The following is a 15,192-nucleotide window of genomic DNA, read 5'->3' as shown; positions in this document are numbered from 1 at the left end:
CAGGGATTATCTCACCATATACACCTCGGGGCGGGGCATTAACCCTTTATTAATCTACATGGGAACGCTTGGAAAAACAGAAGCGCATCGTGTAACGAATACATTATGAAGACTTAGATTGCCGCCGTGCATTCCAGTTAAACATAAATGTTGATGTATACAGTGAATCTTCTCTTAATTTCTTTTTCAAACGTTCTACCGGCAGTTCCCTATTCATGAATCTCCGTTAATTTTGAAGGTATCTTAATGATTATTAGAAACATGTCGTTGAATCTTAAACGAAATTGGCGGTTATATTTCCCTATAGTACGTTGTCTTACTTACTAGCAGACTTAAGCACCTTATTTTACCTTATCTTATGGAAGATGCATCACAGACACACAATGCTGTTTGAAAAAGTGTATAATCACAGCTGGGTAGCAAGCATTTGTGATCAAGTGCACGGTGTTTCCGTAAGATACTTAGATATACTTATGTAAATCGAGATAAGCAAATTAAATAACTGAAGCTAAGCTTTACTTTTAAGAAATGCTTGACAAAGCAAGAAGAGCACGGAACTGCAATTGACTTTAAATACATCAGAAATTATATCTATACTTGAAATAAATCAGACATTAAATGAACTAGAAAGGCCGACATTTGCTTGGGTGCAAATACAGCATATTTCAGCCATACCCATTTCCACGCAACATTGGACTGTTCCAAGTCACCCCTGCGCAAAAATTGAACATTTTAACATGAAGTTATTCTCGCCACTGTCAAACTTACGTATCAAAACTAAACGCAAACTGGCCAATTTCCTCGCGTTTTCCGCCAAATATCATTTTCTCGATTGTCTCAACTAACCCTACCAAAGTAAAATCTGCCGAAAATGATTCATATTCAATTGCCATGCGGAGTGTTGGTAAATTCAATGACAAAGACTTGTATTCTAACGTTCAATGCACGCGTACCGTCCGCTACCGCTCAAATGACCCTGTCTGAACTCCAAATCCTCGCAAACTACAATTTTAAACCGGGCACAGGGTGACACATCACTTTGAAAATTTGACAGGAGAAAGAAGATACATTACGAACACAATATATTTCATCATGCTACGTATTGCCAACATATAAATAATGCACATATTGTCTTCCTATATTCTTTGCAGTACCTTTTATTGAGTAACATAAATTTCAAAATCCTCCCAAATATGCATGGTTGCGTCTACATACACACGTGACAATGTTAGCCAATCAGCTTCAGTTTTGGAAAATCGCGCTTTGTTTGGCAAGTGTTGTGTCACTAGTTGTTTTAATACCAATTGGCGACGAAGTGTTCCTTCCTCTTCGCTGATTGGCTGGCGGCGCAATTCAATTAATTAGCAGACCGACAGCTGCCACCTGTCGCCCAGGGCGGGAGTTATTGCTTTGTTTGCCATATATGGAACGCACTGAACGCCAAGAATTTCCAAAACAAGTCCCGTAAATTGGAGAATGACAAAAAATCCCCAAATATATCATTTTGAAGATGTTTATGCCAAAAATTATATATGTGTCATTTGAATAAGTATCTAGTGCACCCTTTTACCCAAATTTAGGTCATTTGGTTTTAAAACCAGGGTACAGGGGCCAAAGGTGTACGTTTTTGGTCATAAAATGGCCAAATAATCGCAAAATTAAGTATTTTGTTGTACTGTATGCTTAAAGTGTTGATGAATCCATGTGCGCATATGTGTATGGCACTCCTATACTAAATTTCAGAACATTTGGTTTTAAAACCAGCTGCAGGGTACAGGAGCCAAAAGTGTCCTTTTTTGGAAAAGAAATGGCCAAAAAATCGCAAAAATAAGCATTTTGTTGGACTCTACAGCAATCTGAATTTATATGGAGGGATTATCAAGGCACATTTGTGTCAAATTTCAGCTCATTCGGTTGTAATACCAAGGTACAGGAGCCAAAAGTGTCCTTTTTTGGTCAAAAATTGGGGAAAAAATCGCAAAAATAAGCATTTTGTTGTACTGTACACCAAAAGTGTTATTGAATTTATATGGGGGCATTATCAAGGCACATCTGTGTCAAATTTCAGCTCATTCGGTTGTAATACCAAGGTACAGGAGTCAAAAGTGTCCTTCTTTGGTCAAAAAATGATTTTAAAAAAATCGCGAAAAATAAGCATTTTGTTGCAATGTACACCAAAAGTGTTATTGAACTTATATGGGGGGATTATCAAGGCACATCTGTGTCAAATTTCAGCTCATTCGGTTGTAATACCAAGGTACAGGAGCCAAAAATGTCCTTTTTTGGTCAAAAATTGGCCAAAAAAACGCAAAAATAAGCATTTTGTTGTACTGTACACCAAAAGTATTATTGAATTTATATGGGGGCATTATCAAGGCACATCTGTGTCAAATTTCAGCTCATTTGGTTGTAATACCAGGGTACAGGGGCCAAAATTTACAGTTTTGGTCTAAAATTGACCAAAAAACCTTAATAAAACCTCTTAAGAGACAGATATGAAAAAATTGGAAAAAACACCCGAGGGTATTAGCCCACTCTACCATTGTGCCAAATTTTAGGTCATTCGGTTTACGAACGACGGAGATGATTCACTTTGAAAATTTGACAGGAGAAAGAAAGAAAGAAAGAAACATTACGAATACAATATATTTCACCATACTATGTATGGCTGAAATATAATAAATAAATAAATAAAATAAACAAACATCAATTCTGAAATGTTTTATGACGTGTTATAATCATGGGTTGCAAATATTCAACACCGACTTTATTTAGGTACTGATGAAGCACTATTCTGTCTTCTCCCAAAGGACTACACCATCACCCTGTTTCTGCGCCAGTACTGGAACGACGACCGGCTGATATTCCGCGGAGTGAACCGGACCCTGAGTCTGGACGGCCGGCTCGTGGAGAAGCTGTGGGTGCCGGATATCTTCCTTGTGAACGCCAAGCAATCTTTCCTTCACACCGTCACCGTGGACAACAGGCTCATCCGCATCTTTCCCAACGGAGACGTGCTCTACGGTTTGAGGTACACAGCTGCAAAACTTTCTTTATTCCTATGTCATTCCATTTATTCATTTCGTCCATCCATCCATGCATTCATACATACACCCATCCATCCATCCATCCATCCATCCGTCAATTTATCTATTCATTTATGCATCCATCCACCATCCATCCACCCAATCTTTCATCCATCCATCCACACATCCATTCATCCACCCATCTATTCATCCATCCTTCAATCCATCCATCCATCCATCCATCCATCCATCCATCCATCCATCCATCCATCCATCCATCCATCCATCCATCCATCCATCCATCCATCCACCCAATCTTCCATTCATCCATCCATACATACATCCATCTGTCCATCCACCCATCCATCCATCCATCCATCCATCCATCCATCCATCCATCCATCCATCCATCCATCCATCCATCCATCCATCCATCCAACCATCCATCCATCTATCCATCCATCCATGTATCCATCCATCCATCCATCCATTTGTCCATCATTCATCCATCTATACATCCCATTCATTCATCTCATCCATCTTTCATTCCATCCATCCATACATTAATCACCTTTAGGGTCAGTATGGCATTTCATGTTGCCTTCTCTGGTAATTTCAAAGGTTCGTCCCGATCATACTTACTCTCAGCAGTGCAAAAAAAAATCAGACTACCCTAGCCCATCATTGTAATCCTTTTCAAAACAACATTGACTTTGATGAAATAGAAGACATATAGATAAATGACCCCTTATAGGATGGCTCCAGAGCGGACACCCACATGTGTATTGATATGATGTGATTTGATTGTCATTATGTTTGACTCCCAGCAACTGAGATCAGCGCTCAATGACATATACTGCATCTGATAGATGCCGTGAATCATTCGCCATAACACTTAAGTCTGTGCCAGTGGCGCTCATTGTCTTAAGTTTTAGAAATGAACTGAATCTGTATATATGTGTAGCAAACTAAATTAAGTGGAGAATTTACCGATTACTGGCCGGATCCTATTACATTCATTTGACCTGCTGTATCCGTACAGATACGAGCTTTCATTTCATTTACCATAATAGCAACATTGAAGCACAAGGGTAAAGCTAAATCTAAGGGAAAAAACAACAATTATGTAAACCATATCTGCACCGAATTAGAAGAGGGACGAAGTTCTCGATTGTTATTGATCAACCACTTGAAAGCAATTTTGAGCATACCCCTGGCTAAGTGGAATCCAACTCTGTATTACGCATTCTGCGTGTTAGTGTCTCCGGCTGGGTCAATAATCATCTGGCTAAGATAGGGTGAGAGTCCACCTCTCCACCACTCCTGACCTCGCCCGTGCAGACCGCATAATTCTGCAGAGTAATGTCGGAGCAGGTCAAAACATCAAAGAATTTCCTTGACTCCTTCTCAATCCAATTTCAGGGTAACAGCAAAGGCGGCCTGCCCCATGGACCTCCGAAAGTACCCTCTCGATGAGCAGAACTGCACACTTGAGTTGGAAAGTTGTAAGTACAACTCTTTTGTAAACTCTGTAGTCTCGCAGTGGCGTAGATGTTTTATCAGAAGTCTTGGAGACTTGCTCTCGGGGAGGAGGTTAAGAGCACTGAACAGCCTGGCGAGGACTGGTAATATTCTGGATGTGGGTATATTGACGTGTGCGGTTACGTCAGCTGACGTCCGTAGCGCAGGCCCCATTATACATTCGGCTATTGATAGTGCAGGCTTCTCACGCACCGCAGATCCGATCAGACCTGATTGTGGTTTATAGGCGAGCGGGATCTTTCACTTTTCTATTTTCGACCCCAATTTGCAATCCATAAGGCCAGTAAGCTATTCCAGGGTGTTTTGAAAGTGCGCCTATGTCGATAAGCCGTTGCTGGAATCAACATGTGCCTGGTACAACACAGAGTCAAGAATCTGCTAGGTATTAAGCTAGGGGCACAACTCGCCGTACGTGCAACTACGTGGTGTCTACGTGCCAAAACGTAGGCAGTCTTTTGGGATCCGTTAGTGGTAAGTACAGCCTCAGCACAAAATAGTGCGGAGCCCAACGGATTTGGGGGGCACGCAGACACGCCGTAGAACTCTATCTACGTGCATGTCGAACTTTATTTGCCATCGGACTGCGCGCATTCGGAGCTACCCCGGGCACGAGCCAGTACGGGCGACGCGTGTGCCCCTTACAGCGAGTAAGGATACCGTGCGTACGCAACACGTGTAAGTAGGGCCTGCATATGGTAACGTGGCAATCGCACAGAGATCGCACGTTCAACTCATTTTCCACTTGCCCAACGAGCGATGCACGCAACCGGCTCACGGCCAGGCGTGGATTGCGGACCACATACTTGTAAACACCTTGCGCAGCCGTGCGAGTGACGTGCGCTAAGACGTGCAAATGATTTTGATTTATCTGTCTTTTATGTTTCAGTTGTACTTATATGTTGCGATGTGTAGGTCTACTTATTTTCTCTGTAATTTGTTTTTATCTCCTTGTATGAATATGTGAAACTTAATGTATTTGTGAAACTGGGCCCTATTGAAAACAAGTTAACCAGAAACTGAATAGGCCACCCAGGCGTTTGAAAATAAACAAACAAACCAATAAAAACTCCTTTCTCTTGCCAATCATTCACCACGTCTTCAGAAAATGGTGACGGACGTGGCCTCTGAAAAAAAAACACGGAAATAACACGTGCGACGGGTTGTGCCCTTAGCTTTAGGCTAAAAAGCTTCATAATCCCAAATCCAATTTGATGTGTAGCTTTTTCCTTGCTTGTAAATGAATGGTTCAATAATGTTTAAGGAACTCCATAAAAATGCATTGATCATGACTATTAGCAAAGCCCCTGCAACGATCTGGACACGTGTCCAAGAACTCAGCTCAGTTGGACACTGTTTATCTGCTCTCCACTGATATCCACTTATGTTGGCGTTGCCACTAACCTGCTGTCAGCCAAACATAGAGTATTGTCCAAAGGGAAAGATTGTTCTAAATAAGACAAGATCATTAATATTCATACTGGATGTGGTTGTTCAATCCAGACTATTCGACCGGGCGGTTCAACTGTCTCTCTCTGTCCCGACTTAATTAAGTGATAAATTTAAGATCCACAGGAATGGTGAATAGAGGTCGATCGTGGCATCACCGAATACAACCTGAAAACATGTTTTTTCTTCTTATTGTTCAACATGGTCTCACATGACAACCTAATAGCACAATATGATATTTCCATATCATAGTTATGTAATTCATCACAATCTAATACGAATAAACACGTACAATAAGATATAAAAAGATGACCAACCATGCAGTCCTTCTTTTTTCTAACGCATTGCCTTGAAATGAAATAACGTAAAAGAGTTTATCAGCTAATGCAAGAAGCAAATTGCATACTCGTTATGGCTGCCCGACACGTGAACCGCCTTTTGTGTAGCGTTACCGCATCAATCATCCAAATCCCCCGGCAGATTAGCTGGAGAATATTGCGTTGCTGGGCCCAATGAGTTCTCCAGGAGTTTAGGTAAAACTACTCTGGTCGTGCGCAATTGATGTCACGGGCGATTGCAGTCACGATGCAGGCCACTGTTTTTATGCTGGCCGTCCTAAATTGGATATTTCATTACAGCAGAGATGTATATTTATCTTGTTCAGAACCAGTTGAGAAGGAAGTAAACATTCTCCAGGTCAGGTGGATGCAATAATATCAACCCTTTTCTGACAGGTTCTACTGAGTGCCGGAGAAGAATGTTAAGTATATCCTAGGGCTTCCCGAGTCAACAACGCACATCTCTCATACCTACGAGATGTTAGCTTAAAAGCTCCGCCGTTCTGCGGGTACCCCATTCATCAAACGATTTATATGTCACCATATCACTGGAACAATACTTGCTCTTGATCATGAAATGTTGATTTGTAGAAGCTGAAAAACACATCAATCTTAAGCAGGAAGATAAACACAATTTAGCGCAGTCCCAGTGGTAGAGACGTGATACTCTTCGCTCTTCTGCAATTCCCTGTTCACAACGCCTACGAACTGCATGAGAAGGCAAGTAGATAGTAATGCTATGTTAAGATGAATTATCGATTCGCTAGGTAAATTGCAATCTGCTACAAAGTGTATCAATGAAAAAATGGAGTAGAATATTCTAATAAACAATGCGACACTGGTATGTTGGAATCTGTTAGCACAAAAATGTCGAAATTATTATTTGTCGCATGAGCAGACTAAGGGATTTTGGAATGCTCAATTTCAAAGGTACGAGTGCACGTTAAACGTTGGATTACATCCAAATTCATACTTGTCAATGCTGCGTTGACTTGATTGTATTTTAATTGCGTAAGCAGGTCAAGTAAGTCAAACAGGTCGCAACATAGATATAAATGATGCATGTATTTTACTTGATGGCATCTTGATTAGGTAAGCAGGTCGCAACATGGGATAATCATTAATACTAATCATTCGGAAACTCTTTGAATAGACGGAGGCTTCCTGATGCGAGACTCCTTGTCTTAACTAGAAAAGGATCCCCATTTCTCTTATTCAAGTGAGACACCTCGGTTAATGAAAAGACCATTAACCATCTCCATGGCTCACATTCAGACTATAGCATGAAGCTCAACGGACGGCCAAATCTATATAACATGTTTTCCGGCTGACCTGTTTAGCTTTCATTCCGCATGTGTCATGCCGGGATTTGAAGGAATGGTTTTATTTTGTAAAAACGTTGCAGCTGGTGAGCTGAATTGCGATTACTTACAGGAGTCAAGCTACAAGCATATCTCCGCATACATAATTTAGTATTTATAGCGACTAAAATAACTAAGCTATTGAGATTCGAGTAAAAACAGCATAAATGTACAAGGCACTCAGACAATTTACAAAAAGACAATGTTAATAAATGCGAGGATAATGCAAGAGAGGAAGATCATGAGGCTACAGAATAAGATCGTTGGTGTATAGTGACTTCCGTATACACAGTCAGAGTACTAATAGTCTCTAGTATACACAACCGAGATTTCTCGGCTCTCAGGTGTCCACTGCCGTGCATTCTATTACTACGCCTTTTAATAATACCATGCATAAAGTTGCTGGACTCTTACAATGATTTCATCCATCTAAATTTAGATCCATAAGGCTTTAGCTGAGGGAAATAGTATTCATTTCATGTAAGTTATTTCGGAGGATTGCGCATTCGCCAGTTTTCCACATTCGCCAGGTCGCTATACATGGGCAATGCATGTGTCATTGAATTTTTTGCCAGACAAAACGGAGAAAACAGAGCCTGTCCTGGAGTATTCATTTTTAAAGTTATTTTGGAGGATTGCGCGATGTTTTCCACATTCGCCAGGTCGCCATACATGGGCGATCCATTCCGTGTGTCATTGAAATCTTTGTCCGACAAACAGGACAAAACAGAGCCTATTCAGCAGCAGTCAACTCGGTGATGGATGGATTCATTAACAATATCGCGGTTTCCCTACCCACAGTGACACGCTCCAGATAGTTGTGGCCCCAGATAGGAAAATTGCCGCCTCCTGCGTCACGGCAGGCAAGCGTACAGACCGTCCTGCATAGACACATCCATCACAGACACGCAGTTCTTTCGGAGACACAGAAACTTAATCTCGAAAACCCCGGCCTGTTTAGATATGAGACGGCGGGAACTCATCAACACTCCAACCATTTATTTGTGCCACGTCTCCGGCCTTACGGGCTTAGGTCGCTGATCAGCCGCATCGACGGAGCAGAAAGCAGAATTAAGGGCATGGCTGGTATTCCCTTTCAACCGTAATCTACTGCATCGCTTAAGGTGCACGAATTTCCACATAACCCCTGCCCGTCCTTGTCCATGAGTTGCCGTGATTAACAGACGGCCTGTCAGGGGGGATGGCCCGCGACACCAACAGAAACGAAACGATTCGCGGCGGCGCGGGAGCAGACAATACGTGACATTTGGAGGCTCTGGGGCTGAAAACCAGAGCAAAGATGTCATCTTTGACGTGTTTCGCTTTATTTCGGGGATGAACGACTTATGCCATCCTGCCCTGTCACGCCGAAACGTTCTAGGGTATAACAACGATAGGGGTTTGTCCGAAAGGCAGTTTGGCGCTGGTCAGTTAAACGACAAGCAAGTTATTACCTTACTGGCCCTTCCCTAGAAAACGGTGCCAGTTTTATGACATCGCGACACAGAAATGGCCACAAAGACAAATACAAAATTCCCCAAGCGTCCATTCTACTGTATGATTTGTGCATATCTGCCCTAAGGTGAAAATCGATGGTCATATTTTCCCCTTCAGGGTACACAATGGGTTTGGGAATGATGTCAGGTCTGGTCAGTCATAAACGAAATGTATCTGTTACAGTTTATGAACGTCATGCGAGAACCTAGACCGTCGTTCATACGATTGACAACCCTCAGCATAGAGAGAATTTCAAAGCGTTTATTACTTGTTATTACTATGTAGTTTACGAGCATGACTATAAAATGACAGGACACATTATCTAGAGATAGTTTCCGTGCCGAACTTTCTTCCAAAATTGGGAAACGTGCATGGAATGGAAGCTCAGACACTCGCCGTAGGACTTACTTACGTCTTCGTGATCTGAGATAATGTGTCGGCTAGAAATAGAAATAAAACTTTTCTCAGTCACCATGTCATACGTCTACAGCGATATTGCACGTGTTATAATATTATCACACGAAACAAAGGTTTCATGTTACGTGTGTCCTTTGTGCACGTATCTTTCTATCCCCTAGCACCCTCAAGCATAAGCTTACATGTATATGCCTTTTGTCTTTTTGTGTTAGGTCATGTTGATTTTATTATACGGACTGCATCCACATGCGCATTAATTTCTGACCGTTTACGTATGGAAAAGTTTTGAGCCATATTCTAAATCGCACAAAGCAGCTTGCAAAAAAATATTGCAAACATCATAGAATGACACTGTCAGCTCATAGAAGAAAGATGTAAAAGGATAAAAACGAAACATTTACTGTTCGGCATACGTTTGTTTGTTATGTCAATGTTGAACTTTTCTGACCACTTTTATTCTATAACAAAGGCATTTTTGGGCAAACTTTTTTTATTGTCACGCTCGCATCAGTTTTGGATATCCCATAGGATGTCATCCATATAATCAAATCAATATGGCGTTACTGTTGTGAAAATCTTCTTCGGAAGAGATATAAAAACTGTTTACTTCGTTGGTTCCTTTTTTTGCACGTTATATCGTCACGTTAATAGATCTCTACTTCCCTCCTTACAGGTTGTATCTCACTGCACTTGCGGTAACGATGCGGCATTGCGGCGTTCGAAAGTTTACTTAATGAATTCTAAAGGTTAGGAACAAATAAAATTTTCTTACGTTTTGTGTCCTTTCCTTTTTTTCTAACTTATAATTTTACACATCATGGAATATCCAAAGTATTTTTGAAAACGGCGAAAAAACACAACAATGCCACAGTAAACGAACCCTGCAGTACCACACCGTTGCCCCAAATTCAGTGAGATACTACCCTACCTACACCTCTCTAAGTAAGTTTATCTCCTCTCCACACGTGTATAGTTCAGGCCGGGCCATGGGGACCTTGGGTCGGCACTATTTCAGCAATCATGCCCGCCATAATCCCCGATCTGCCGGGAAATTCTCCGTGGTGAGCGTGATGAATGGATGGTGACGTTATCTGATTGATGCGGGAGACGATGGCTTAAGACTTGAAAAGTGGCTGTCTAGACTCTGGTCCAGATTTCCGGACAACTTTGACAGAGTTGGCCTGTCACAACTTTATATAAGAGCTCTTTCACACCTTTATATAGAAGTAGTAATAGCCTTTATTGCACATTCATGCCCTATCGGTCTTAGTACGGGCATATACATACAAAGGGTAGTAATACAGTACACATGGTTTCTAATACTAATCTAAAACGTGGATTCTAAAACTAGTCTTATACATTTGTTTTGCTTCATCTCGTTTCTATGTAATGTTAAATATGTAGCTAGAGATGTGTTTGTATAATGTCGTTTGATCAAAACCCATAAGAAAAATGGATTTTTCAACACAAGACAAAGATTCAAAGCGAGGGAACTTTCCTATAATATAGCTAAAAAGAATACTTCTAAACTATAAAAGAACTATATAAACTAAAATCTAATAAAAAGTGGGATTCATCTTCGACCTTGTTCAGGTTACAGAACTGACAAATTCTATGAACTACCCGCGTTGCCAACTTTGACAAAGTTGGCAACGCGGGTAGTTATTATATAAAGGTGTGAGAAAGATCTCCAGTTTGGTCACTATTCATGATCAACAAAGTTTCTATTTAACTTTGAATCAAATGGCATTTCAAAGGTATATTTCAATATGGCAGTCGAAATCAGTGGGTGTGTTGTTGTCGACTCTGCTATTGAGGAAGCTAAAACACTTTTAGAGGGATAAAACATGTGGACGACTCCTTGGTCAAGGACGGCAATGTGTAACAATATACCCGACGGTAATGTGTAACAATATACCCGTCTGGCTCTCCGTCGTTGCAACACAGGCGCTGCATCATGCAACTCTAGATCCTATTAGCTGGTAAGATGCAGAAATTGTCGGTTCCCGCGAGTGTGAAAGGACTGAAGGAAATCCTTTTCAAGCCGGACGACTTCCGTAGAATGAGTTCCCGCACATTGGTCTCTCTTTCGGCCTGAGGTCTACAGGAAATAGATCGACCTGAACAAATCACTGACCGAACAAATCACTGACTGATGCCTAAGTGTTTTTATTTGTCTTTGTACTGTGTATTTCAAGCGTACTTGTGTCTATTTGTTGTAAGAATTTACTCACATTGTAAAATCAACGGCATTCAGAGCTGCTTCTGCTAAGAATGAACTCTGTAATGTTGATTTTAATGAATAAAGAAGAAGAAAGACCTCATCCAATCCTCCAGTTGCCTGGTTTGGTGGGCAACAGCCGACCTCTGATATACCGCTACCGGACACATTGTTTCTCTCTGACAGTCAACTTGTTAGGAAGGGTGCACATAATGGGCAATACGGAATGATTAGACCGGCTGCAATGTGATAAAGGCCGCCCACTCATGGCGATCTGTGGGGCAATTGAGTGGAATGGAGTCTGAAGCTGGTACGACACACGCCTCATGTACGTCTTCCAGCTTCCGTCTCGGCTAGTCAAACTTAAGATCTACAGCCAATCGCGTTCTTACGGCTGATGCTTACATGCCCCCTGGCAGTTTTCGTTCCTCAACAGTGCAACTTTGTTGCAGAACTGACCGAACTAAAGCGGTGGGTTTCCGTTATCGCAAACAGTCCTTTCTACTAGGACGGCGCTCTCGCCGCGCTCTCTCTGTAACATAGAATTTGTCAGATCGCTCAACGAATTGTTCAGAAAGAAAAAAAAAAAACTTCTTAGTCACACTTTTACGTTTTGTGTGATTAACTCAGTGTAAAAGCAAAAACATGTTACACATATCCTATTTAGGTCGCAGGGAGAGCGCAGTGATATCGCCGTCTAGTGGAAATGGGGTCTTAGGTACGCACCATATACATCGAAACTAAGTGGGTGGTGTGGCCACTTTAAAATAAAGACCATTGTCATTGTCAATAAATCACTAGGATTTTACATTTTCAGACCAAGTCACAATCCTAACTGATGTGCCCATATAGAAAACCTGAACAGAAGAGAGAGTGTTACGTACGCCTATCATTACTCGTGCGAGTCACCCCATTCTCTCTATACATACTGTAAACATATCCATATTTTATGTCATCCGTCGAATAAAAGCTTGTTGACATGCTTCTGGAGTGTATCGATTTTTACTCCCCATCTCAAAGTACGTAAGAGAAATATAGTTGACATATAGAATGTACATTAGCTGTAATTCTGGGGTGTTCAAAACTAATCCAGACTGCGTTAAATATAAATCACAAGACAGTAACTGAAGAGGAATGTACGTACAGCGCGGGTAACAACCGTGTTGCTGTGTCTCAGGGCTAGGCTCTCATTAACCCTGGCTGTGCAGGAGTCCGGAAGCGGAGGCTATCGTGACGTTATCGTCGGGGAATCCATATAGCGGAGAGGCTATAATTACATGGTGTCTGACCACAAGTTGATTCTAAACTTTTATTCATCTGGTGTCTTTTCTGACCAGAAAGGGAGAATATTGTATTGTAATAAAATAAGACTTCGACTCAGTATTATGAAGATATTGCACATTGTGGGCCAATCAACTACTGAAATGGGGGTCGGTGAACACAATAAATGCCAATGTGTTCAATCCTCATGAGCGCCAAGTGGTTACAAAAGCTACCAGCCAAGACCCAAAGCCCATGGACTGGCATGACAAGATACGATGTGGATGTGGGTATTCCATGGATTTGTCGCAATCTATCCGACATGTATCATTGCAAGGTGTAAATGAGCGATGCCCTAGATATTGTGTTTCATTTGATTTGTTTGATCAACAGAAGAATCAGTTTTGACGAAGGCTAGCATAATCGAGAGAGAGAGAGAGAGGGGGAGGGAGAGGAGAGAGAGAAAGAGAGACAGATTTCCATGTGATAGATTGAGAAAAAGAGAGACACGAGCCACTAATGCAATCATGTGGCTAGTACATGTGGCTAGAACAGAACAATACTTGAGGGAAGATTTGTGTGACCACAGGGACCATATATCCCTATTTTGACCCAATTGCCGACTCAACATGCCCCGGAATATTGGGCAGAGCGATATTGCTCGACCACTCGACTGTAACGCCATCCCTCAGCTGCGAAGATACTCATAAATCTTCTGCAGGTTGGAATAGTTGAGAGTTACCATATTCTCTCCCCTGTGGTCATGTGACCTGGCACCATTTCCAGACAACCGCTCAAAGAAATGGGACAGAGTGATACATCACGGGTCCTGCCGGGCATATAGCCTCACTGCCCCTGACCTAAAGTATCATGCTAAATTGGCTGTAACGCCTGTTACATTAACATCTGGGGCACCTACTACGGGGACCTCCCAGGGACAAGTAGAAATGCCCTCAGAGTAAGTGCTTCGTGGGATCATGACATAGCTGTGATTAAAACACTGAACTAAAGACCCTGCCCCACAGAAACACAGGAAACGATACACAAGCGTTAGAGTCTACCAGGACCGATTCTGTACAGCTATGGAAATTGCGGATTGCCGTTGCAGATTAAAATGGGCCAAAATGGCCGCTTCCCCGGCAGCGTGGAACGTATCACACAAGAAAGTTATCGCTCAAAATATTCCATTTTGTAACAGGGCAGTGGGCAGTCATCGCCGTCCACTTCTGCGAAAAAAAGAAAATAATCGGAGGGTGCGAAATAACACTCCAGCTCCCAAAGGCATCTGTATCTGTATAATATTATATATAACCGGTATAACCGCCGTTCTGCGTAACACACCAGCTTCTGTATCCGGTGGCAAGGCATTGGGGCATGGTTAGCAATGTAAAAACTATCTTTGCATGCAGTCTTGGCACAGATCGTATTCTGCAAACGTCATAGTTTGACATATCATCTTAAACTTTATATGCGATACCACCAACACAAGCAGTGGAATAGACGGCGCAGAAGTTATTGTTTTTGCCGTCGTTGTTCTGAGAAGTACAATCTGCGTCATTAGATGGCGTTTTACAGTTTCGTATCAAAAGGTGAAGGTACCGACATCGATCATCCGAGTAGAGGTACATGCGTACTAATGAGGAACAAACGCAGCTACAAGGCTCTGGGGCTTCCTCCATGTAAGAATTGACGTCACGATAATCTGTTTTGATTGTAGTTTTCTTTCTCAAATAGCTGTTTTAATTGTGATAACAAAGCCTGTGATCTTCACAGTTATATCACATCTACAGCACCCTGACGATTCAGATGATGATGGTAAATCCTTTAAATACAGGAAATTTGGCATCAGGAATGATTACCCTTCTAGAAGGAGCGTGATTAACGTGAGACACTCAAGACGAATCGGAGAATAACGTCCTTAATCAAAAGTATTAATAGGTGAATCAACTTAAGGTAGAATTACGACACGCAAATGCATCTTCAATAAAGTGTAATCCATTCTATTTACGAGTATGACATTAGTAAATACATGATAAAGTGAAGGAACCGATAATTCTTTCCTCTGAGAGACACTAAGATATATA

At 41.7% G+C, this 15,192-nt stretch overlaps 1 protein-coding gene across 1 annotated transcript in view; it reads left to right on the top strand.

Annotated features, from left to right (window-relative positions):
• Nucleotides 1-15,192, top strand: part of LOC118416112 (gamma-aminobutyric acid receptor subunit beta-3-like) — a 67,094-nt gene that overhangs the window by 20,345 nt on the left and 31,557 nt on the right. The window contains exons 3-4 of the mRNA XM_035821184.1: nt 2,811-3,031; nt 4,449-4,531. Coding sequence (XP_035677077.1) covers nt 2,811-3,031; nt 4,449-4,531 — 304 coding nt within the window. The remainder of the gene's footprint in view (nt 1-2,810; nt 3,032-4,448; nt 4,532-15,192) is intronic.

Source organism: Branchiostoma floridae, chromosome 5 (assembly GCF_000003815.2).
Source record: "Branchiostoma floridae strain S238N-H82 chromosome 5, Bfl_VNyyK, whole genome shotgun sequence".
In the NCBI taxonomy this organism is placed as follows: Eukaryota; Metazoa; Chordata; class Leptocardii; order Amphioxiformes; family Branchiostomatidae; genus Branchiostoma; species Branchiostoma floridae.
The sequence above is the reverse complement of the archived record's forward strand: the minus strand, read 5'-3'. Positions and strand labels throughout refer to the sequence as shown.